Source organism: Lineus longissimus, chromosome 1 (genome assembly GCF_910592395.1).
Source record: "Lineus longissimus chromosome 1, tnLinLong1.2, whole genome shotgun sequence".
Lineage (NCBI taxonomy): Eukaryota > Metazoa > Nemertea > Pilidiophora > Heteronemertea > Lineidae > Lineus > Lineus longissimus.
This window is the reverse complement of record NC_088308.1, coordinates 3499573-3526991: the sequence shown is the minus strand read 5'-3', so window position 1 is coordinate 3526991 and position 27419 is coordinate 3499573. Positions and strand designations below refer to the sequence as shown.

Below are 27419 nucleotides of genomic sequence, written 5' to 3'. Positions count from 1 at the left end.
TGAATGTCCCTCTAGATGTTGTTGATTTGATAAATCTTAACGCTAGCTGGAACAATCTTGCAATGCCTGTTAATTTGCTCTGTCTGGATCACATACCTGTTTTTGTTTGTTGGTCCTCTTGGACAGCACCGGAAGCAATACTGTACGGAGTGTTCAATTTCCAAGCCCCGCCATTGGTAGCTGTTCCAATGTGATCGACCCAATTTACTACATGCTGTCCTTTTTTCCCGAGGTGAATGATAGTTTACCTCTCATATAATATTGTGGAGTGTTACTACTGATGTCATATTCCGGATATCCAGGTTTCGTGCGCAACTTTATCATACTTGTATTGCAACTCTCTAAAACTTTTCCCACGGGTCTAAACGGGAATGAGTTCAATTTTAAACAAAATATTGTACTTTCTTCCTTTGGTTAACGTTTTTAACGGTTATTAAATCAGTTCGACTGTTGCAAAAGTTATTGCTGTGTAGAGTTGCTGCCACCTAAACATCGATTATAAAATGCTTAAAGTGCAGAAAAGTAGAGAATTAATTTCTATTATATCGGCGATGTCATCGCCACATTTTACCAATTTAGATCACGTACGTACAAGAAAAATGAAATCGCCAGGTGTCTCATCATTAAGAAACGGTAAGTTCCTTCTTTCTTGGTTCGGACGTACTCCAAGCACTGCAGCACTACCCAAGCTTCCCATGCGAAACTGCGAAACTATGAAACATAGAACCCGGGATGCATAGAACTCGGGTCGCATGGGACCCATCCCGTCCTGCAGCCATGCACGCATTAGACAACTTGATTCTACCACCCGGTTTGTTTTGTCAACAGGGTGGCTTGGGTTGCCGGTCCGGTCTTCCGGTTTTTCAACGCAATATATTTACTGAAGTTAGTGTGACCAGTCTCAAATGATTCAAGCTACCATCAAGCTCCGCCGGAAACATGCATGACACTGTGCTTAAAAGCCAGGAAACATCGAAAATAGCAGAAACCCAAAGAGACACGCATTATACATTTGTATCAGTATTTTATTGATGTAAACAATTGCGTACTTGTTGAGTTACTATGTATAACAAGACATGACTGTCATGCATGAGTGATGGTTCCCAAAGCACTTTAGTAATAAGGGTTTGTGAGTCTTTGCCTTCACTGATTAGGAACGCTATTTTGTCAAAACTTTTTAGATTTTGTACGGAAATACTGAAATACGGGGAACAACCCAAAACGTTACATTAGGCATGTTGGTCCGCTTTAGCCTGGAGCAATCCGAAGATATTTGTCTGAGATATTTTTGTTGTTGATTTTCTGGGATTCAAAACAGCGCACTTCATTCCTTTATACTGTAACGTGCGAAGAAAATGTATTTTCGTTATCTGAGCACTAAATAAAAATATTCAATTATCATCATCATTATCTCGCGAGACGAAACGAGAGTATATACAGGAGAAAACTCTGTATGCACACCCTAGTTTGTCACCAATGTCCCAGACCATAGCCATGTGAACGCCTTGCTCAGGCGGGAGATAGTCAATCCCTAGTGTTTTGTCGAACCGCCTGAGGGCGTCTGAGGCTCAGCGTAGGTTCGAAGACCGGAACCCAGCTGACAGCCATGACAGTTCAACCTCGTCTGCAGGGTCAGCGAGGACATCGACCATGGGGACGACGCCGTGATAAATGCAACATCAATGCCACCACAGTTACAATAATATGAAGAAGATATGTACAACTTCGGGGAACATACATTACTGAAATTCAAAAACACCCGTGCCATATTGATTTATACATTCGTATATACAGTCTACATCATTTACTCTAATTCTAGCATCACAGTCGTGTAAAATTGAGAGTATTTAAAACACTGGGCCGAGGATGAACCAACTCTTTATGATATACAACACATAGCCAACGGTCCGGCGGATCCTCATAACCAGAGAACACTGAGAAAATAGGTTACTATAGTAATACAATTACAATACGACAACAATGTCTTTCAAGGGGACAGTTTTTTATCATCGGTTACAAAACCACACTTTTAATGTTATTTACATTTTTACTGAAATTTCAGTTAGGAGCCCTACAAAGCCATTACAACCTAATGGGGCACTATATACGCGTCTTTCACAAAATACCCCAATCTGGGTCTCTTTTGTGTGAAATTCACCATGCGATTCCCACTGAGACCAAGGTACGTGTTGCATTACAGGAAAGGAGAGTCCATTGACTTACATTTTCCTGGTAGATTGGAATTGAACATTCCTAAAAACAACGAAGATGGTCAGTGGACTCTTCTTTCCTACAATATCTCAGGTACTCAATTGACCACGGTGATGTCATAGGCCACGTGGTTGACTTCGGTTAGAGTTTTGAACTTTCCGAGCCACCGGGTTGCTATCCAATAAAGTGCCCCCCATACTAGCGGTTTTTATTTCAGAGACGTGATTCTTCTTGCGTTATCGTTACAACGGGAGCAATAAACATCTCGCTGTTTTCAAATACATCGTATGTCGACCGGACAAAAATGCTTACCATCAATCAATGTATTGCACAGTATATTAATACGTATTATTTAGTCGAACATAACATCAGATAATATCTGACACAACATACGTCTTCCACCATTTGTGCTTAAGTCACAATATGCTGTTAATCTACAAGATCAAAGATGTATACCTACAACATCACTATAGCTGGGCTAATGACAACATTGTCGCAACGCGACAACACCAAGAAGTTGATGTTGCGAATATAATACGAAGGCCTTCACGTTTTCTCATACAAATCAATTATTGGGAAAAGGTCCGGGTGCGTGCGGTGAACACTGCTGAACCACAAACTCTTTCGATAAACACGATTTTTTTCTTCTCATCTATTTAACATGTGAATCATGGGCTGCACTACAAGCCAAACCGAATGAAAATATCCTGAGAACTGTTTGCTACATAACTGTGGCATTGTTACATACAAATTACATGGTATAGGCCCAATGCAAAAACCACCCATGCCACAAAGAAAGGAAATTGCAAATTAACTCATTCGTGATTTTCGCAGTATCCGCTGATCGGAATAAATGCGATGGCGAAAGAATTTTTTTTAAACAGGCTAGCTAAAACAGCGTTTACCCCCACCCAACCCACACGTATTTTCAAAAGTGTTAATGAATATATGAGATAAGTTTGATTCTTGAGTGTGTCCGTCGCGTAGACTCCCGAGCAGACCCAGAACAGGATTCACTGATGAAGTCGTCGAGCGGCTACCAACACAGGTCGCCATTACCAAAGTTAACACAGGCGTTTTCTGGGGGCTGATAAATCGCTAATTGATTGGTTGATTATGGTATCTTCACGTGCCTGTGACCACATGGTGTAATGGGAATCTGATATGGCAGAGAGAATATCCTTTGATCTGCTTTCGAGAATGCTTGTCCCGTTTTGATTCCTCTCACTAATCAAGAATGAGACACTTGTTCATGTTTTCTCTGAGATACGTGATGAGTTCGTTGGTTGCGCCCGGACAGTTTGTCAGCTCCAACTCCTCCAGATAGCGCAGCTGGGCTAGTCCTGAAAGGCCGCTAGACGTCAACTGGTTGCATCCTGAAATTACAAATAGGGGTTGTGTGTGAGATTGGGTCATTGTGTGACCACTGGACTGGGGACTGAATGGTGAGGTATTGGGATCAAATGGGTAAGCGGAACTAGAAGCCAAAAAGGAAAGTTCTTGGAATACGTGTCTTTATTTGGAGATCTTAACCTGAGGCCAAAGAGTTCAAAAACCAAGCGTCCGAATCCGTCATCAAACAAAATGATAAGACTGATTCCCCAACATAGCCATGGCAGTTCGAATGTTTCCATATACCCAGACTATTGGTCCTCTTCATTAATGTTTTGTAAATCATAACTTCTTCCTACATGTAAGTTGTTGACAGAAAATGCACATTATTGAGTCACTATTGGTTGAACAAACCAACCCTGGGAAAGGAAGCTACTCTCTTTGCTTTGTGGTTTTTGCCATCCTCGTTTTAGATCCTCTCAGCTGATTGAAGTCCCAGGAAAAGCCTAGGAAGCTGGAAATGTCACCAAGTATAAAAGGAATAGGTACCTTGTGCCCACGACCAAGGGTGGATGAAAGATGCCTTATCCATTTTGAAGTCAGAAAGAGCTGTTAACCTTTTGAGTTCCGGTGAAATGCAGACATTGCGAATTTTTCATGATTAGTAGTACCTTTGGCCAGAACGATATGAAAAAAAACACACTTTAGCAGTGCAAGCTCATTAAAGCAACATGTGCGCCATCTTGACCACCAAGGTTTTTGCATCTTATCAAGATTTACCCCGGCTATGTTTAAAGGGAGTATAGAACATGAGGTTCAGGATGCAGGTGCACATCAGAATGGCAATCGGGCCAGGGCAATCACCTGAAAGGCCATTTCGACTCGGAAATGAAACAGCAGTGTAGGCACCAGTGTTACAGATCATATCATAGGAATCAATGCCGGGAGAAGATGCTTCCAAGAACAAACCACCGCCAAAGACGCCAAATCAATACATCTCGTTAGAATGACGTCAATCGGGTTCGAAAGTGGACCATCTTCATCATATAGATAGCTAGGCAAGCAATATACTGTCTAGGGATCCTGCTATGTAATTAATAGGATTGCGCAAATGTTTCACTACGATTACATATATCTCTCGGGACCACTGGTTGCTATTATTAACAAAAGCCAATTTGCCAGAGGAGGGAATTTTCGTCCCTAAAAGATAAAAAAATATTCGATGACCTGCCTGGAAATGTATTGGAAAAAGCTCAAACCACTTCTTCAACTGAAATTTCTCTTGTCACCAAAGGTTAACCAGATAACAATTAATGTCGGATTTAAAAGTTCCTTTTCTCCATAAATACCAAGAATAGACCTGTACCGTAGGCAGGGAAGATATTCATCAGGGGTAAGAGCTTTGTTTACTGGTAGGAGGAATTCAAAAAAATCACCACTGATTATTAACAATGCAGTTACTAGTATTGTGACTACGCCCAGTGTTTGAATCCCTCCATCCATATCTCGAGCGAAGTCACAGCAATAGCTGTAGATAAGTATCAATTTCCTATCTAATGACCAGTAGTTTGCTTAATGCTTTAGTCGGACTCCAAATGACTGAAGCTTGGGTACTTAAAAAGCACTCCTTTCAAAGCAATACACGCGAAGTCATATTTCAATATATCAGAATATCAATATTGACGTATTTTCCAGCCGTCACATTTTCAAAATGTCTAATCAAGACCGACGGTTTTTCCTCTGATGTGATGAACCTCAGGCCATTCCTTAGACTTAATATGTTTCCGTCAAGTGTTGTCTAGAGGGCGTGGAACAAATCGACTGCATCTCAAACGGAATGTTGTGTTGGGCTTCAGGCGTGTAGCAATTTGAAAGTTTGTAATAATCAATGTGGTTGCGTGGAGTTTGATTTCAATACGCGAGATCAAGGTATAAAATGACGTCAATGCATTACATACTGTAGATGATACAAGAAAGTATCACATAATGAACAAATATATGTCAATGAAATATGTTATTACTCTCATAGATTATGTTTCATTTTCAACGAGGTAAACCCAATGTCTTTACACGTTCTCCAATGTAATCGTACTCACAATCCTAAATGTCGTTGAAGTATTGACACAGCATCACTTTCAAGAATTCGTTCATCAGAAGACAGGACAAGGGACTGTGGCATCGTTTTGGGTACACATGCCAGTGTAAACAGGGCCTTCTACTTACGCATGTTTTCATTGAGGGAGTAAGTATGAATCGACTGAAATGCCCTGATATTGCCAGGATGTGCAAAGTGTGGCGTAAACCAGAGTCTTTCAACATCGAAGGACTCTGCGTAAACATTACCTCGGCTCCATGCTTCATGAAACGGCCGTCTCCTTGGCGTTGCCTGTAACAACAGTCACCATGGAGTTCTCGATCACGTCGCCAAGGATAATCTGATCATGTTGCTCAAGAACATCACCATAGAGTGAGGGGATATAGAAATGTCCCCCATTTGATGGATCGGTTGAAACCGATGACTGAAACAAGCGCTGGAGCTGCTGGTAACACCACCAGGAAACCGCTGTCATCTGCCTTTTAACACCATGTCTAGCCGGACTAAGACGATAAGAAGTTGGGTATCCTGCCTGTCATCCCTTAATGGATGACGGCGAACTTTTGAAGAGGTTACACTCGCTAGGGACATAAGGAAAAATTTACAAGGCGAGCTTATATATTTTTGACATAAGTAATGGTTCGTCGATTTGTGGGGTGGCAGTTTGTTTGCAAGACATAAAAAGACATCCACAGTCCGATCAATTCTGCACGCGGCATGGCTTGTCAACAACATCAGAAGGATGTTGGACTTGCGAGTGAACATTCGTGCTTGCATAGTATTTACTCTGGGGTGAGAGGCGTGTGCTTCGAAGATTACAGGTTTATCAAATGCTCAAAAACCTTGCGCATGCTTTCTTCGAATGTTCATCCACTCGAATTCCAGTTATTTGTATATAGAACAGCTGCTTTCCGCCAACTTGAGGGTGACAAATGAGATGCAGTTCTTCTTTTTTATCTATTTCACTCACCTGCTAACGAGAGCACCTTGAGGTTCTTCATGGTGTACAAATGCTGAAGGCCGAAGTCCCGTATCAACGTACACCACCGGAGAAAGAGTCGTATGAGGGAGGTCATGGTGGAGAGGTAGCCAACCCCTATGTCGGTAATATGATTGCATCTGAAAAATACAACAAGCCGGTAAGAACATTGTGCAAAACTGGACTATGTCAACCTCGCTCATTGTTGTTGTCGGTGAGATGGACGCTTCTTGTGGATATTAAAGCAGAACTGCCCTGAGCAGGTATTGACGGGCGAAGGACGGTGAACGGAGTGCCGAAAAGCGAAAGTTGCACTAAGGGTGAATACGGACAACTTCGGTTGCTTGCTTATCAATAAACACAAAAAGGTTAGGGATAACATCGTTGTGTAAACCGTAGCGCGATCAGACAGAAATATTATAGCCATTCTTGGTACATGTATATAATTTTTCTCTCTTATCAATAAGATAAGTCAGCGATTCAACCCTTTCACCAAACAGCCAGTGAGAAAATGAATCACATGACAACACTATTAATTATGCACCTTGTTACTTGTGTATCGCCATGCGCCATCAGAGTCATCAAGGCAATTACTTCTCCGTCGTTGCTAAGATTTTAAGCTGATGTGTGACTGAAAATTCGTCCTCCAGAACATAATGAACAGTAAATGAGACTATAGCGAAGTAAATAACGCGACATACTGACGTCACTTGGGCGTTCATTTGCTAAATTGTCGTCATTAAGATTTCCTGATAGATTCATCCATCGTGCCAGGTCTGTGAGCAACTTGATAATGGTTAGTTGTGACTGTTTTAAAAACAGTATGAAACGTAACAGGCCGATTTGATTTCTATAAGCTAAGGTACAACGTCGGTTTGTTCCAATTTTCGTAGTCGATGATATTATCATATCGAAATTAAAGCAGAATTAACCATGAAATAATGTTTTTGCAGAAAATATACTATTTTAGTACTCGCTTCAGCACACGGTCGACACAACAACCCGTCGATGGTGAGGCTTTCCTTTGCAAGAGACAACCAGCCAATTTGCCCCGGGAAATGGTAGTCAGCTGGTAAATACGGCTTTCTATAAAGAGAATACATGGAGGGCCGCCCACGCCTGTTGGTTGAGTGCCGAATGCATAACAATCAGAGACGAGTGAAAAATCACTGGTCTCCTGCGGTACAATGATTACAAAGACAATCTATTGATATCTGTTTCCGGCTAAATCAGCTGTATTCAGTTCAATTTCCGTCGTCAATTTGACGCCCCCGCGCGCTTTGTTAGAACGAAATCGAAGACGAACATCGCAAATTAACTCTCTTGGGTGGGGTTACAGTATTGCCGACCACTAAAACGATAAAAACATCCGAAATAAGGAAGAAAACAAGTTCATTTAGGTAAACATGTGAGGGCAATTTCGACAATCATCGCCCATGAGATCTGAAACTAAGAACGGCTATTCTCATCACCATTTCTCATTTATTTGCTCACCATGGTGACAGCCCATAGAGCAGAGACACATACACTTCTGTATTCCGCGGCGCTATCTTACCAACCCAGAGATGCTTTGAGATACTGCAGATGAGCCTGTTGCCAGAATATAGAAACCAGTACCTTCTTCTTTGTGACACCTTACCGATGTAATATGAATACTTGATGAGGCAGCTTCCCTCCCAACGGGGTCTGACACTGAACTGATTTAAGTATTTATGGTTGCAGAGTTTCGATATCCAGAATATTCATGGTTGAAGTCAATAAAACATATCATGCATTTATCGTCTATCAAAGGAATTTATATGTCTACGATTTTGGAGGCTTGATAGATATTACATGTATATAATATTATTTTTGATCTATTCAAGCAATGACTATTTCTTAGTCCTCGATCACGCCCTCGTTACCTTTATTGAACTTTGCACTGGGTTCTCTTTTTGCGCCAATACATTACTTCCTCAAGAAATATTTTCGTCCACTAATCGAGCAATTTCCGTGGTCACTTCGGCGTAATCAGACAATCTGGCCCGCCGCTGGCAATTAATTACAAGCGTGTCTCCAGAATGTCGGTGATTGTCAAGACCATTGGCTAGAGGAAAGATTACCAATCCATATCACAAGGAAGTAGATAACAATACAATATCATAATATCCTGGCTGATATATTGCTATTAAGAAGCAATGGATGATGTTTGGTTCTAATAACTACATGTAGTTGCAACCAGCTTGATAGGGTTTGGCCGGAGGTGTTGCGTCTGATGCGAACTGATTGGGACTGTAAATGTAGGATTGCTCTTCATTGTATCACATTGTCAGCAGGCCTAATTAAGGTATGATGAGGCTAATACTAGTATGCCTATATTTCTACTCGCTGCGTTGGTCTGAAATAGAGCATTTTACTAAAAAGCGTAAAATACCACCTCATCGTTGATTAGCCTAGATGAGAACTTCGCTCAGGGACAATTGTGTGACCTTCAATTGCTTAAAAATCAAATATCTTTACAGCATAAATACTTTCCCTCTTCCTTGAGCGTACACCAAATCATACTTCTTTCACCAAACAGATCGAGGGCAGACCAGCTGCTGTTTAAGGAAACCCCATAACACGTTAGCTGATCAAGAGAACGTTAGCTGATATAGACTTTAGCTGATACAAAGAACCAACAACATTATATAAACTGACGGATCGGTACCATGTTCTACCATCTGTGACGAAGAAGCGCGATAGAAAGATATGACGCCGATCACGCAGTCTTCAAATCATGCATACTACGCCAAGCCTTGTGATGTGATGATCGACCTCCCCGGCTTAAGAAACACGAAAACAGCATCGCAATCCTTTCTGACTTATTGAAAGGTAGCCTAAAAGCCAAGACGTGTCATCCAGATAAAAGGATAAGTGCTAAGAAAGAACTCCATTCTAGGGCGGGTGAAATGGCGTGTCTGATAGAATCAGGTGGGCGTAGAGCTTGTTCGTGCCCCGGGAATTGCAGTTGGTGTAAGGATCGGAAACCGGAAACGATACGAATCGAATGTCGAGATGAATAGATTCTTGACAAATATACATATTCAACAAGCACAGCTGTAACAGGAGGGAAGTATATAGGACAGGATGTCATGATCTGTCATCAAAGGAAAGTGACATGATTATATGGCGCCTTGGACTACTTTGTCCGATGGATTACATATGAGTAGTTGTATTAAGCTTGAATGAGGAATGTATATCGGAATCAAACTCATGATAGGCCTCTACTGTGCATACTGGCCACTCGAAGAGTACTTTATTGACCCCCTAGCTAATACATTGGTCTCCCATTCAGGCAAACCTAACGCTAATGCAATAACGTCAAGATAGTGACAAGTGCCACTTTAGGCACCAACATATACAGTTCTGATCGGCGGAATTAAAAATAATTGCTCGTCTTAGATCACGATTTTACCCGTCTTGAAGCAACTACCTCATAGTCATCCCCGTAGGCTTGGCAACGACACGCTTCCTGGATACACCCATATCAAACCAGGATATCATATTCAGTTGACAAGGGAATGATCGATTGAAGAAGCTGATAACTGGATGCTGAAACTGGAGAACTAGAGAACTGGAAACCTAAGACATCGTATTTGGTCGACAGGGGAATGCTTGGATAATCAATAGTGATTGAGTAAGATACTTCTTGATTTGGCAAGGAATTGAGTATGCAGGCTTCCTGCGGAATGCCTCAAGGTCATTGATACTTGGATGGTCCAACAGAACATCACATAAAAGGTGTCCTTTGCAGTATTCATGGTTTACAAGTATGTGCATTGCTATATCATCCAGTAACTTCTGTTTCTGTTCAGCACGATGCCGGATCAACACGCTCAAGGAGTAGGTTTTATCACAGAGAGTAAATCCTCAAGTGCCAGCGCATGCCAAATCCCCTGATCCATTTCAAGGCCGATTGCACTCTTACTCATCGCTTCCCACACGCTACATTAGGTTGGTGCCCGAACTAAGCCACGCAATTTGCTTCTATAGATGGTCATACATGTAGATGGCAACTGCCACATTAAGAAGAAGGCGGCAGATGATGGAAGGCTGTTGAATGCGAGTGTACTTTCATGCATCGGTAAATGCTACTTGTCAGATAGTATACATGTAACATGAGGGGAAATCTTGATATTGATTACTGTTAACCCCAAACTAGGCAGATTGCTGACTAATACGAGTAAATGACAAGAATGTGCTGTGAAAAATTGGGATCGACTAAAATGTGAACCATATTCAGAGCAGAGTGGTGACCATTTCTGTCAGGAATCTGCTTTCACAAGCAACGGGATATGCACTGAAATACCGCTTGACGCTCACAGCTCGAGCCAGCAAAGACCATGACATTCTGGTCGCGTTGATCCCCGGCGTGGATATCTCGCAAGACGGGATTGTCGAGACATATACCCAGCTGCTTTCTTGATCTTTCTTCCTCGATCAGAATCGTATACATTATATATCTACATTGCATCCCGAACATATGTCATGTTATCCCAATACGAAGAAAACTTCTCTCACTCATGTTACTCACATCGACCAAAGGAAAGCTCGAGGAAGATGATGTGAAAAAATGGGATGGTTAAGATTTCTAAGTAAAGCACAAATCAAATCTACACAGCTCTGTGGCCAGCTGTTGATGATTTCGTTTAAATTTCTCATGGAGTGAGAAAGTCCTCTTAGCACATTATACTCTCATGGCGTTATAGAAAATTTGCAGGACTGGTCAGTCATTCGTCGGGGTCATTCGCTCCTGCTGTTGATAATTGTAGGACTGCTGGTTGGTTGTGCAGGCATCCAGTACAAATCCATAGGCAGACACCACGTGGTTGTACTTCCGAGAGATGGTTGCAACGCCACTGAATCATTCGAAAGGTGAAGTCGATTAGCTTGATCAAGGTAAGGTGTGACCTCTCATTGGCATGCTAATCTATTGCTGATTGCCTTATCAAAGCAGTTGATCAACAGTTCAAGTCTAAAATAGTGCTATGACAATCATCATGACTGCAATCGAAGGTTTCTTCAAAGTGAGCTGGGCCAAATTCATAAGGGCGTTTAGCTTAAAACAGCATTTAACTACTGAATAGACATATTCAGGTCCTTCATGTAAATCTTCACAATCACAGAATATGAATAGGCCCTGAAACTGATCAGGGAGAAGTTACACACGTCTAACCCTTAAACGCCCTATGAAGATCTACCGATTTCAATTTGAATGTAAATGACAGGTTTAGGACCAAAACCAGTGTTCCTAATGGAAAGTGTGTTCTTAGTAGAGAGGTCTCCACTAAGAGAGGTTTCATTGTACATACTGGTGTAACGTTTTTGGTTATACCCCACAAAATACTAATCCTACAAAACAAAAGATTTACCAAATACGCCGTCACATGATAGAGTTCTGTGCTTTCGACTAGCGTTCTTCAAACAATGAAAGCACTAAGAACTGGATACGCTCAGAAACAATGTGTTAATGTTAAGAGAAGTCTTATCAGCATCAAAGGCGGTTACTCCTACACAGATATTAAATATAGCTAAGCTAGTATTACAATAGAGCCTCTCTATTAAAGACACCCTCAAGACTGACAAGTGCTGTCCTCAATAAAGGATTCCTGATTTGTTAAATTGTATGGAAACAACAAATTTGGAACCAAAACTAGTGTACATATTAAATAGGGTGTCTTGCGAACAGAGGTTCAACTGTACTTCATATGGAATGACTGTATTGTAGAAAGATATATGCTTTAGTCGTCAAAGAAAACGTATATAATACTTTAAAAGAAAATAAATGGTGACTTTTGACTATGAACCATCTTTAGGTACAAGGACAAGTAAGTCTCTACTCCCACTTGTTATAACTTTAGTTTTACATGTCAGTTAAAAATTTTGGGATGTACGCAGTTGACATTAAACCTTCTGTCTCTGAGGACAAAAGAAGTACACTTTACAATGAACGTAAGTGCGTTACCATGAGATGATCTTTGTAAAGCCATCTACTACAGAAAAGATAAGGCAGGCCATTATCGGAAACCTCCACGACTTACGGAAAATTAGTTCCAACTGCAAACAAAAAGCTTCCTATCTATAGGAAGCAAAAAGCTTTTTATTTAATAAACACTATCTCTCGTACGTGGTCTTTGTGAACCCCTTTTTATATTGGTGATGACATAGATCCTTCTCTTCTTACACAAAGATTAGCATTCTTTCGTGCAAATGTCATCGCCTACGACGCGCATCTGTTCAAGGTTCGTGCTTATCATGCATTAAAGGGAGACTATAGACCAGAATTGGGTTGGCCAGTTCAAACTACACGAAGCTGCCGTGAGGCGTCTCTTGCACCATGCACACATATGCGACGGATATCTATATCACTTATGTATTGAGTGTAGTTGACACTAACGAAATAATATAGAAGACTTGTGTCGCAGTCCGCCCTATTGAGAGAGCATCTCGTATACGTCCACTAGACTTGCGACACCGGCTGCAAACCAAACTGAACGGGCATAGATCAGGAGGGGCTTGCGCCTTGTGGTAAGAACGACTTGAGACGATACAGCCAGTAAATGCTGAATATACCAAGTAACTCGCATCAAACTATATCATCTTACAAACATGGCGATTGGGCTGACTTACAGTGCTTTAAAAGTTTAGGCACTGCTGATCATCGTGGAACACGTTGAATTGGTTGCACAATGTATATCATTTTCGACTTTCAGCAAAAACAGACAGGAGAGGGACTTGCTGGACGTTCCCGGACCCAGATTCTTAGTGGCGATAGACATTTGCACACCCTTGCTGATGTCCCTGTTCTGTTATTTCTACGTCAACCGTACATGCTGCATACAAGTCACACTACGTACAGAGCAAGAGTTATGCACGACACCATCACCGGAAAATCATTAGGATGGTGAGGGTGACTCACTTTTCCAACGAAGCCACTATAAGACGACAGAACTGGCCCGCAAGGAATAATTGAAGACGTGGAATAATACATAGGAATAATATACACTGAGCCAGGACGAAAAGCCGTTTTGATGGCATATGTTGTGGTGCCTGACACTTGGGAAGGATGGTTGAGCGACATACAACGGGGAATAGGTCTATAGCTGCAGCAGGGGATTAGAAGAAAATACAGTCATGTTTCACCCAGCGCTCATCCGAACGCTTATACACTAAACCTGATAATAGATTTGAATCTACGAACTCATTGTGACCATTGAAACTCAGTCCTTATTTATACATGAGTACTAGCCACTATGTTGGATCACTGAAATTGCATTACAAGCTTCAGCCATTACTGACTATGAAACTAAACCCCCGTACGATCATTCAACCCCCAAAAGGGATGCCAGATAATGAATTAAACTGCGCAGTTATACCCAAAGCATTGGTCGCTTTTTCATTTGCTTTGAGCTGCAGACTGCAATACGGGCCAATATTGCTTTGAAAGTAAATAGGTGAATCAATCGTAGTCTGGTCGGTAATCAATGAATTGAATAAATGCATATAAATCACCTGCGTGTATAGAAGCAGAGATAACCTGGAATGAGATTCTGATCATACTGGCTTATGACTATTATTTTTAGTTTTAGAGGTTTCCCCCTGATGAAGTCGCACCAGTTCCGCTCTTAGTAAGGCTTCTTTCTCCAGAATAAGTATTGGCTGGCCAGCTTAAAGTACCCATTAAGGCTCCAAACGGCCATGCCCCCTGTCAACGTCGTTTTTCAAATTATGGCTTCAATTGCAATATTTATATATATATGAAATTCTTCTTTGGCGTTTGATGAAATGAAATATATGAAAACAATAAAATAAGGATACATATCAATACTCGTAATTATGGTTAACACAATGATAGAAGCGACATTGACTCAACGTCACAATATCAATTCCATGGGTCAATGCCCAGCGCGTATGAACACAAGTTTGGTTGATGAACAGAATCTAAGAAGCCGTATGTCAACCTAGTGATATTCCGGACGGAAAACAAGAAAATGAGTCACTTGATTGCCACAGTTATTATTGACATTTCCGTAATCAATGTAATAGATTATGCAGTCGTAAGATGTCTAAAAAACCGATGTCGCTGACTAGACATGCACTGAGCAGGTCCGGGAACATGATAGTGACACAAACGTACTCTAGGGATCATGGTAGCTCTTGCGTGCTTAACAAATCTCAGATATAAGACTGAAGAAAAAAACAATTTTCTTAACCACAGAAGAGTTAACTTGAGATATTTTAGTTGAATTCTGCTGCCTTTCAGAGGCTCTCCAACGAAAAAGAATCGGCCAAATGAATATCTCTGTAACATCTTTAACGCTTCACAGCCAGGAAAACCTGAGCGAGTTAATACTATACGGTAAGCATATACCTTAGTATTACACCCCGATCTGATTGAAGGAAGACTGGTATGGCAACTGCCTAATGATAGCACTTGACCTTTAAAACACGGATGTAATGACATCCATGGCGTCGATTACTATACGATATTGATGAGCGATTTGCAGTTGATGTTGTTAGTGTACAATCTGCGTACACCATGCACCTGGCTTTGTCCGTTACATTATGTATGCATGCACTGATCTACTTTTTGCTTCTAGTTTGATATCCTAGTGAAATCGATCCAAATTTTGATATCTTGTTCAAGTCTCCCCCAGATTGATACAACATGATATAGTCGCTCTTTAATAGCGAAGGCAACTGAAACCTTAGCTTAATGCTTACCTTAACTGATCCCACCGCGTCCTGTAGTTCCAAAAAACGTAGACCTAGACCTACCCTTGGAGTGAAGATCCAAGTCCTACTCAATCAAAATGGAAACTACATGTATTTCTTTAAAGATGCCCTCATTTTCTATTGCCCTACATTTTCAGAAATTTTGAGAATATTCTGCCGTAAAGAGAAAAGAGCGTCATGCTTCGGAATGACTTACATGTATAACATCAAACGGATTACACAACGCAGGACTAAAGGTTTCGTTATATGAACTGCAATGCCGTCATGCCTTTACCCTGCATCTTCCTATGAGATACACGTACATGGAATGAGAGCGCTTAGAATATCAGATAGGTCTCCTATAACAAAGGGCGATATGACAAGAGTGATGCAAGATTCGCTTTGCTGCCAAAGGTGATTATGACAGATTACAGGAGTAAGACCTTCCATTTTCAAAGGCTGGATCAGCTAGCTGATACTTCAAAGGTTAAATGATAGCCAAACACTAAGAGAACCATGGTCGGTCTGACTGAGTTCTCATCCAGAGGATAAAATGTGTCTCTGGCTCCGAATTCTTCAACAAATAGGCGATTTTTTTTGTTGTATTCGTGGGATTGGGTTCTGCATCACATTTGCGCTGCATTTTAGCATCATGATCATAATAATTACAATTCAGTTCATGACAGAGTGTCTTATTTTTGTGACAACTCCTACACGCATGATCTATACCCTATCTTGGTCTATAGTAATGTCAGTCATACACTTCTTTGTGTAGGCAAGATGTTTTTCGTGTCCCATGTCCGCAGGCAATAAAGCCGATACAATGGATATCAAGAACCTATATCACCAGTCGTCAACTGATAAGTAATGTGAAAGCGTGGGCATTGAGACAGTCAACAAATGAAGGCTTCGAAAGAGATATCATATTTTTCATTGATGTCTTTTGCCAAGAATCAATAAAACTATTGTTACCACCAAGTATCTGCCTACAGGCATGAGAGGCCGACAGAGACAAGCAGAAACCACAAGCATAGATTTAGATGTCGTTTTATCAATCCTGCTCAGCTGATGGGCGTCATGGCATGCCAACCCCATTCTTTTATCCTATTAATTTCGAGAAAAATGAAAAATTGCAGGAGTTGGTATTGTACTACACACTTGTATTGTTACATCGTCTATCGCTGTCTTTTTTCGCAAGGTCATACCACAAAACCTTGACAAATTGATATCGAGTTTTAAAATGTCACAATTTCTGTGCAGAGATGCCAGAGTATATGATTGCGGAACATTACATCGAGTACTCTGTTACTGAATCTACATAACAATGGAGGTACCTTATAATTTGATTGCAAACTCATTAGTTGAGATTCTGTTATGAGTAATTATTGGTGATATTACACTATATCACTTTAATGGCTTCTATCGCTTTTACAGGAGTGTCTGGTTCAGTGGATGACATGATAGGCGAGTGATGCACGTCAATCACAAGATTGTCATCAGTATGGAGGAAAGTGCAATGGATGTGTTGATGCAGACCGCATCAGCAGCCCACCATTACAAAACCATTTTCGAAATAAAGTGCGATTTTAAGCACTCTGGTACTATTTTCCTCTGCTTGTTTTTATAGTAACCATGATTCTTTTTACTTCTTGTCAAAGATGTTGGCGAAACGTCGAATATTCTCAATGGTAGACCTACACAAAAGAATATCCTGAGCGTTACATCAAATGATTACTAAATATTTCACCAATAATTGTATTCTTCAAGATATAACGAGAGACAACATTACGTCATCGAAATTGTACTCAAAAAAACGTTTGGACAAATCGTCCATTCTTTCTGCAATGATTTATATTCGGAGACAAACAAAAGTAATAGCGAATGGTCGGACATTCGCATTGATCCTGCACCGATGTTCGCAATAGTCCTCTCGGCATCTTCAGTCAATGATAACACCAGAAAACAATGTATTCAAAATGGCGTCGAATGTACGAGGATCACTTTTGATACATGTACATTGTAGTATTGCCAAATGCATGCTGCTATTATCAGCAGTTGGCGAGACCTGACGATGGACGAGGCCATCCCAAGGGTCGGATATCTCAATGGATTGTTGGCTCTGTGACCGTCATGATCCCATTATTTTCTCCGCTTTATACTGAATAATTTCCTGAGGGGAACAATGGTGTGTGGCGTGTAGCCAGTGTAACTGTATCGGAGATGCTACACCACGCTAACACAAGCAGTACCTCTGATTTAACCCTTGCAAATTTGGGTCAGTTTTTGTTGCTCGTAAGCCGTATATATTTAAAGCTAATTTAAACTGAAGAAGTTCTCCTGCAGATATTGAATTTAAATGTAGAATACAGGCAATGCAGCAGGGCCAGAAAGATCCATATTGCACTCCACAAAGGACTTATTTGATAAATGTGATTTGAAGTAATAAATCTGGCTCCAAATAAGCGAATCCTGAATATGCCGTCCATCTATTGTGGAGTGAACACTGAACGTTCAATAGATGTTGAACTTGTTATGTATGCCAAGACAAGAAGTCTGACTCATAGCAAATCAATACCCTGCTGTACACAAGTGAGGGGCTTAACATATTTTGTATGTCGTATACAGGTCCAAACAAATAATAGAATTTCTCATTGTCATGGGTCTGTCTGCGTACATCATTTTAACTGTTGGCAGATTCTTTAAAAACAATGCTTGGGCTTCCCATTAAGACTCAATATTCTCAACCTGTATAATCTAACAAATGCCTTGACGATGGTCAAACAGTACAGTCTGATGGTTCCCTTTCGGTGGCAGTAAGGCATTATAACAGGATCGTTCGCGGCTCATCCAAAAGCGATGATGACAACCACTGCAGATTCTGATGACGACCACTGCAGATTCTGATGACGACCACTGCAGATTCTGATGACAACCACTGCAGATTCTGATGACAACCAAAACGAACCAAGCCTCAGCCCAGGGAATCTTTCGATTGACGGTTGATGACCTCAGGGTCTCATTCGATTTACGGTTGACCTCTCTCGTAAGCTGACGACATTACAAAGAGCCTCTAATTGGATATTGAATTATTCCTATGGCGGACTGTGATCAAAGGTTTCGATTGAATTCGTGGGTCTTCCTTGATGTTTCATGGGTTTCGATCAGTCTCAATTTGCCTAAGGTTTCTGACATTGGAAGGCAACGGATTTTGGTTGAGAGCAAGTAAGGAAACGGAAAGTCCGCCATGCCGGCGTGCTTCATCTATGCCTATCCATGTTATCAGCTGGCAATGAACTGAGATGTCGTCAGCACCTACGCTCCTCGATGAATGATCATTTTGCGCTGACGACATTTTAATTCAATTCACTGAAATCTATACAGTTCGTAGATATTTGTAAAGAGACAAACGAACGGAGATTCTATCAATAGATTTCTATAACTCAGATGATACAATCAATATAAAACCTGATAATGATTGATTTGATGTTTGCGTCATAATTATGTCAACACTTGGCTGGAACCATTAAAAATTAAAAAACGATCAACACTTCGTTCATTGCATGATAGAGGCTTTCCACTTCAAAAATGCAGTCGTCTGCTTTTATGCGTTATTTGCAGATACCACAAAGATACATCGTTTTTATGCATACACTGTGTACATACTCGTTAGCAAAATATTGAATGAGTACACAGAACCCGAAACTAAATCAATTTCATATGCATGTTTTATAACAAAACATACACGGCTCATATTAACAGAACTCTAGCACTTTCAATCAAATATCCTGTTACGTCTTCTAGAGAGGTTTTGAAAGGTTTTGTGTTTTAAAAAGAAATCATGAATAATGATATGGCTCGAAACCTCGTCATGCCTAGCACCGAGCTGAAAAACTGGCTTAAAACCACAAATGTATATTTGGCATAGTGGCAGCTATCATGAACATCGTTTTTCGTCATTTGTGCTCAATAATTGGATTTGCCTCTCCGTTTCTCCTTATTCAAACTGTTAAAGTTCGTACAGTGCCACACAAAGTGTACGTGTTTGCCGGTAACTTACCCAAGCCATAAAAAAAGTCACCAGCAAAGCAGCTATTTCCATCCGATGCCTCTGGCGTGTTATAATGGAAATCAATTAGCTTTTAATTATCCTTAAAAAAATGTATAATCTGATTTATCCGATGGGAAAATTACAAAGTTGATATGAATCCATCGGTTTGGCTCGGAGTCGAGCTCGAAGTGAAATGCGCAAGTCTATTTGATCTCGCCAGCAGGCTTTCTAATTGACCCAGTTAATTAGCTTGAAATAGCTTGACATAGCCTTTTGTTGTTATTGTAATAAATGAAAAGTTTCATCACTGTGGGCAAATATGAAAAACTGAACGACTTTGATATGAATCGGGTTGTTCATCAACATGGAAATATCGAACGACATGCACCCTCAGGAAAAATAGCTTTATTATAAGTTAAAAATACTATGTTAATGTTGTTCTCGCGTCTGACTAAAACCCGGACCAACTCCGAATATTGGAAAGGAGCAGATGTTTTTTTTAACAAACTTCGGAAAAAACCATTACTTAAAATTCAGAAGCCTATTCTTACAAAATCCAATAAGAAAATATGGTTTAAAATTGCGCAGAAAATTTGAAGTGTCCATGATATTGATTATAAAAGAGCCATACCCACACACTGGACTGTGAGTTTGCCGAGTTTATAGGTCACGTGATGGATGCCATTGAAATGACGACGTTGCTGAGGAGGGCCGGCACGTGGAGAGTCATTGTGGTTTTGTTTACAATTCATTATCAAGTTTGAAAACATGATTCATATCTAGAGAGACGAATTGTCCATTGACAACACTTGCCTATTCTAATTACTTTCAAATCATGAGTAAAACAGGATGGGGACTCCTCCAACATATGTGTCAAGATTCGCGAGAGTATTTGCGGAATTGGTCAGCGCGGGATGTGGTGCCCTCATCAAAATGACACTTTTTTAACATTTTCAACCAAGATCACGGACTTCGGGGGAGGGGGCGGGGGGCATTTGCATTCTATCTCAAAATTGATAAACAATTTCCTTCTTTCCCGTTTGGCATCTATTTCCAATGTTGCCATTGATTGTCAAGTGGTGATCGATAGCTCTCAGTATATCAATGTACACTGGCTAATGGCTAACATTGGCGATGTATTATATGCTAACACTGAAGTGTACCATTTACATGATGCAGTATACGAGGTAGGCGGGTGTAACGTGTATTGATTGCGAATGTAAAGAGAAAGTACAATTATTGGCATACAATGTATACAGGGTTATACAGAGGATCTTTGGTCACATAGATCGATTATGGTATACCGTTGGTAAATAATTTGAAGCTCAAGAATAAACTATTCATTCACAGGACTGGTTTATAGCTGATATAATGTTTAGACAGATTATGAGGTCCATTTTTCCTACCTCAGAGACTCCATAGTACGATGTTGTCGTCCTTGGCCCGATAAATTATTGCTGTACCACCTATTTTGAAGTATGATGACCTGTTTGACGCTAAATGTCAAGATGAAGACGATACCACGCGATGCAATTGAGTAAACACCCCGGGTGACTGTAATCCTCTTGTGGAAGCTATTGTTTACTTCGCTGCTTACGGGATGAAATGTCGTTGCCTGCTAAGCCTTTAGTTCCATAGCGAAAAAAATATGGATTTATCCATATAGAAACTGTATCAGAGCGATAGTACAGGGCAAATAAGATTCCCTCGACATTCAGCCATTGCCATGGAAGAACATTGTACAAACTTCATCTCCTAAATTATCTGCGCGTTGCCTTGGTAACCGATTCTGAAGCCAGGCATTATTCGACGTTTCCCAGTATAGCGCCGAGCGGAATAATTGGACAAGAGCTATATGGAAACCTGTGATTTGTATGCAAACCAGCAAACATTAAACGAAAGTTTCCGCTTAAAATACGGCAACGAATTAGCCATTTCATTCGATAAGCACTAACAGATTTCGTCAGTGTGTGTTCAGTCATGTTATACGTTTATATTCATCATCTTATTCTTTTAAAATATTGCTGTTGTAGCTGGCAACTGTAAGCACTGATAAGAATACACGTATCTGCCATACATTCTTGTGACCTTATGATGAATCGGTAGTAAAATTGTGCTGGTTTCATTACTTCAGACCGGATCAGGCTTTTCAAAGGTCTCTGGTTTGATGACAGAGGTCAATAAAGAACCGTCTCTCCTTTGTTTTACATAGTACGACAGACAGATGACAGACCAAAGTCGCATACATCGTTCACCTCATATCCATCTGAGGAGGAAGGACTTGCCATAACTCAGACACCTATTCTGACATTATGCCTCAGCAAAGGTCTGGATCATGCGTCGATTTGGAGATCATCGGACAAAACTACACGTCAAGTTTCGACACGATGCGTCGATAAAAACGTTTGAACATTATGCGTCAATTTAGCCCATATTGGTTGCTGTATGCCCAACAATGGCTCAGACGCCCACACTACACAGCCGCACTAATGGAACTCCATGACCGTACAAAAGACCAGGGTCATTGTCCAGAGAGCATCTCGAACTGTCACCAAGCCGCCCCCTTCCGCAATTCATCGCCCGGCTGATTTAATGATCTTTCATACGGAAGGTGTTCCGTTCCGGTAACACGATTCCTGAGGGAGGTATAATTTCGACAGCTGGAGTGCTTTCAGGGGGTAAACATGGTATTACCAGGAGAGATATTAGGATGGATGTTTTCTTATCTATGAGGGCCAGCATGTATAGGGCTGGGGCATCTGTGCCAGCAAATTATCATGAATAATGTCGATATTGCATGGTCGTTCTCACAGCCAGGGAAATGTTATATCTGATCAGTGACAAGTAGTGTAGATGCTGTTGTTATACATTTGTGTCAGCCATCGTTAAGACAATGACCATCTCCAAGGGTCGCAGAGGTTAACCTGATACCGCGATACGCACATTCGTGCAGACAGTTCACCAAGAGGCAGACATGTCATACCCTCTTCCCTACTACGAAATGAGCCCTTGGTGTAACTTACAACACTTACGATCAAACCTAATGCGCTTCTCGGTTCATCACGATTGGCCATGGCTGCTTTTCTAGACGAACAGACATGACTGGGTATTTATACACCGAAGTGTTTGCTCGCTTTCTTTCGTTCCGATTGATCTATCGCATCGACCCATCCTTCTTTTACATCAACCCGTTTTCATCACGAAGCGTGACCTATGACATTTTTCTTGAACGATGTTCAACTCTGGAGTAAATCATCAAGACAAGCTAGTGAATAGCTCTCAGCTGGAAAGTATCATCACAGCTGATTGGAATAGAAGCAGAATGCCTCAAGAAACAACATTGGCTATGCCTTAGGATAACGGTATTGGTTTGGCCAATTGCTCTTCAATATCAATTGTTTGGCATTACTGACAAAGCATTGTCCACTTTGAAAGCATGATGATCATCGCTGTGAAGCGTGCACAGAGTCAATGTACTGTGAAATGGACACCTCTTGGTTACTTCATGAAACATACTCTAGCCCACCTCGCTCCTTCCTATACTTTTTAGGGATTGGTGCGAGGGGAATTTCATCATTTAGTTCTACACGCTGTTCTCAAGGAATATAATAATGGACATCTCCCTTATTACAGTGCACATCTGGCGTGTTTTCTTCAAAAGATTCACATATTGATATCAATATAAGGAGCGCACTTGGTTAGAACATGATCAAACAGTAGTTGTATCGAATTGGGAATATATCGGCAGATGTTGATTTTTTTGTGCGTATAGAACGAAAACATCATCTTTCATCCTTTCAATCATTAGACCCCCGATACCCACATCCATATGTACTGCGTGCGTGCTGGCGTCATTCATACAAGAATCAATGAAATGCTCAAATCAATTCGAGTAATCAATACATCAGCCTAATTAACAATCGATATCAATTTGAAAACAATCAATCCGCCATCTTGTGAAGGCATACGTACTTCCATTACATCCAAGCCTACTTCAAAAAGTTACATCCAAGCCTACTTCAAAAAGTTACATTTAATCAAAACTGTGTTGATTTTGAGATTCCTGCTCTCGTATGATATAAAAACTAAGATCATTTCATTAAAAACGTAATAAGGTTTCCAAGTGTACTCGCAGATATGATCAAGACTATTCAAAGGCCTGATAGAGTTACTTGTAGGAATTGTTAGTTCTTTGAGATATCATCGGAACGAGGGGTCCTCTTGGTTTTCCGCTTCTAACGTTACTTTCTCCATGTAACAACCGCCGGCTTGACGCTGACCCGGCATGCGATACATACTATTGTCCTCGGTAGCCTAGCAGGTAGATTATATCAGCCCTGGTACCAATAGCAGAAATTGGAGGGAACCTCATGGTTTCCAACTTCTAATGTTCCTTTCTCCTGGTAGCGATCACTTTCACGCCGATTGCACGGTTCAAGAGGAAATGTTATCGCAATGTGGATTGCCACCTGCCTCGGACGATCGTGTTGTGATGTGCAGTCCAACACCTGGCCCAGGAGGCTTGATTCCCGATATACTGCACATACATTGCATACATGTATCACTGGTCGAACTGGCAACGCTTTGGGGGAGTAGTGCACGTGTTACAGCGCCGGAGACAAGACTCGTAATCAACTGCCAAAACATGTCTTAACCTTCCTGAATTTCTCATTTAGTTTCAATGGTAGACCACCGACTGATCTCTTAAAATCTTTACTTGACAGGTGTATATCATTTGTCCATACGTTTACCGAACGCCAGGGAGGATCAAGAGTAACAAGAATAATACTCAAGTTAAGAAAGAGTTCTTAACAAACCGAAAGTCCGAGGAATGCAAGAACATATCAGTCATTGTAGGATCGTTATCCAAGGCCATGTCTACCGCATTTTCAATTTAGACACCAACAATTTTTAAATCAGCTTCCAAGCTTCCTATCATACTTGATGGCCAATCGCTGTTGCGTTATCTTGATCGCATGAAATGCAATTTTGAGTAAGCGAAAATAAACACATGCTCTCGCAAATGATGAGTTGTGAGAGGATTCTCAGGTGTTACTTGGTAGATTACTACCAGTACGTAAATAGTTGGCATCAACCTCGGAATCAAGCCTACCTTTTTTCAAACCAAGGTCAAATAAGCTTCTTAAGAGAGTTGAAAGGTACAAGCTGAAAACAGCTGGATCCCCTATATATAGGCGGTTGACGTCGCAGCAATTCGTTTTAGCGAAGCTTCAGATGGTACAATACCCTGGCTTGCAGAGTACCGGGATTGTTGTCGGTAAAGACGTCTGCTAGATTTGTCTGACAGAAGGCTTTCATTTAATGAATATATACATCATGTATCAATATCGATTTTGAAGGGTTTTCCCTTGAATTTTTTGAAAAAAAGGACTGAAATCATTCGTTACATGGTTTGTGACTTGCGGCTCAGGTTTCCCTACAAAGTCTACTGATGTTGACCAGTGTGCTTTCTACCCAAATAGCAGCCAACCCCCTCAATATTCCCTATTTCAACAACCTCGAATTAGCGGTCTCATGTATTTGCAGATTGTTTCTGGTTATCATTCCCCGCCGCTGATTGGTGATATACATGTTAATATTATCGAGGTGAAATAGCTTTCCTAGGTAGGTAAACTAAACGGCCTAACGATGTTGCTTTATGAAAAACAGAAAGCTATGTTACGATCTAAGAGTAAAAAGGTCATGGAGGAAGAGTATGTTGAACATGTACATGTACATGCACAACTGGATACTCGTAAATACGAAGAGCTACATTTACGAACGACGAAGTACGAAATGTGAGAAGAATGCTAGATTGTCTGCCATTTCCTCATCGGCCATGATGCCGGCATGCACACCAGCAGAGTGTTATCGACCGTACATCTTAGCACTGCAGGGTTAATTCTCCATTCATTGTAGTTCTTCTATGGGTGATGCACAGCAATTTAAGAAGAACTATTGATTTTCTTCAGCGATACACACCGCCTTCAAGAATATCATTGGTTCTGAATGATGCCATGTGCATTGCAACAATGCGCAGGGATGTTTGAAATGTCCATGAATTCTTTCCCCCGTGTATGGCGTTTCAGTGCATGGGGTGGTGCTTGAGCGCGTAGTGTGTTCATGCACGTAGGTTATGTACTATTCTGTACTGTGTATTATGTATTCTGTATTATATAACTACTAGCATTGTACCCGTAGCGCAGGTAGGTTCAAATGGGCTATACCTTGAATAGATTGAATTGCAATGAAAATCTAATGCAATATAAAAGGAGCAATATCGAAGAGACAAATTAAACCAACCATTTGTCCACAGACTTGGACCTAGCTTATGTAACTATTATGTACTGTATGTCACTATTCAATTTGGTCGATCGATACTGCGCATGCTCGTATTCGCCGGAGGTCGAACATATAGATCGCGATTTCTTCGATAGACGCATCAATTATTTAGATAATATGTTGAAAGTTGAATGGGCCACTGCTTCTGTTAATCGATATTTAGTATTAAAGTGAAGTTTAGGATTGTCATCGAATATGGTTTTAGGGCCTGCTTGGTAATTTCTAACTGACGCTCGGTTGGTTTTCCCCAGCGACCCCATGAAAGGCCAAAACAGTAAGCGTTTCACCAAACTGAGAGTAAGAAGCCTGTCGGCGGGACGGGTTCACTTGGTATGGTTTCACCAAACTGCATGTCATTATGTATACAAGCCTATCGGCGGGAATAGTTCGCGTGGTTTGGATGGACCGTACAGACATTCATTGAGGAGAAGTGAAGTCTTACCTATCCAAAGTTAATTCCTCAAGTTGTCCAAGGTCACATGCAATATATTCCAGTGCGGCATCAGTAATCCTTGGACACCAGGAGAGATCTAAAGACCGTAACTTCCTCAGGTTCTCTGCGATGAGCTCCACCCCGTCATCGGTAATTTTACTGCATCCAGACAGACTGAGGACGGTCAGGCTAGGTAAGGAATGTACAATGTTCACGATGCCGTGATTAGTAATCTCCCAACATGACTGGAGTCTTAGAACACACAATGTGTAGCTCTGTTTTGAGCTGAAGAAAGCTAAAGCTGCGTCAGTCACGTGATAAGCTTGAAGATTGAGCTCGTACAGTGAGGGTAACAACTGTGATATAGCCCCTACAGAGTCGTCTGCAACGTTTATACAGTCGCTTATACTGAGAGATACAATTTTTGAATTGAGACAGGACCACAGCCCAGCTTCCGTAACTTCGTTGCAACCGGATAGTTCCAATCTGTAGACGCACATCATTTTGTCCAAGAGATTCTCCAATCCGGTGTCATTGACGTTGGAACATCGTAAGCTCACGGAACGTATGTGTTTTCTAGATGGCGGAAAATTTGTCACAAATTCGTTAATATCCGAGTCAGTTGCGCCAAACAAGCATATGGAGTCAAAGCCACGTGCTTGCAGACTTAGGTAGAAGTTGTTTCTACTGGTCTCATCTTTATTCCATTCTCTACATTTGAGGACTGGGGTCACTCCTATCCAGTAATGCGGCTGGTACAAAATATCCCGCCATTTTCGACAAACCTGGCACAAGACACACCTCTCGTTTGGTGAAAAGTAAAGAAAGAACGCCGAAAGAAACGTGTCATCTTTCCAAACATCCGCGTTGTAAACGAACCGTTTAAAATATCCATTGATCTTGGCTAGGAATCTCTCCTTCTTGGCAATCTTTGCTTTGTTGATCTCCTTAGGCGGAGGTTCCTGCGATCCTTTCCCCAGCCGTAATCCGCGGATCCCATTCGAGAGATCCACGCACGCCTTAGCAATGGAGGCCATTCTCAGAGTCGACATCCAGCCCCCTTTCCTTGCTTTATAGCTAACCACGGGTTGAAAAATTAATACATTAGCGAGCGCCGGCCGGTATAGCTGGCAACCACACTGTAATGCTTTGCCGTGTGTCTTCCACTCTTACCATGCAACTAGAGAAAATCGATGAGACAGAAATCCTTGTTATTAGCAGCGAAGCTCTACGGCTACGTATT

General features: G+C 41.1%; 1 protein-coding gene across 1 annotated transcript; it reads right to left on the bottom strand.

Moving 5' to 3' along the window:
- Positions 1-1017: 1017 nt before the first annotated feature.
- Positions 1018-27419, bottom strand: LOC135485351 (F-box/LRR-repeat protein 16-like). Its single transcript, XM_064767262.1, has 3 exons — positions 26186-27419; positions 6609-6757; positions 1018-3587 (listed from the first exon to the last, which is right to left on the bottom strand). Exons 1-3 carry the CDS (start codon positions 27226-27228, stop codon positions 3439-3441), a joined length of 1341 nt encoding a protein of 446 aa, XP_064623332.1. The 5' UTR covers positions 27229-27419; the 3' UTR covers positions 1018-3438.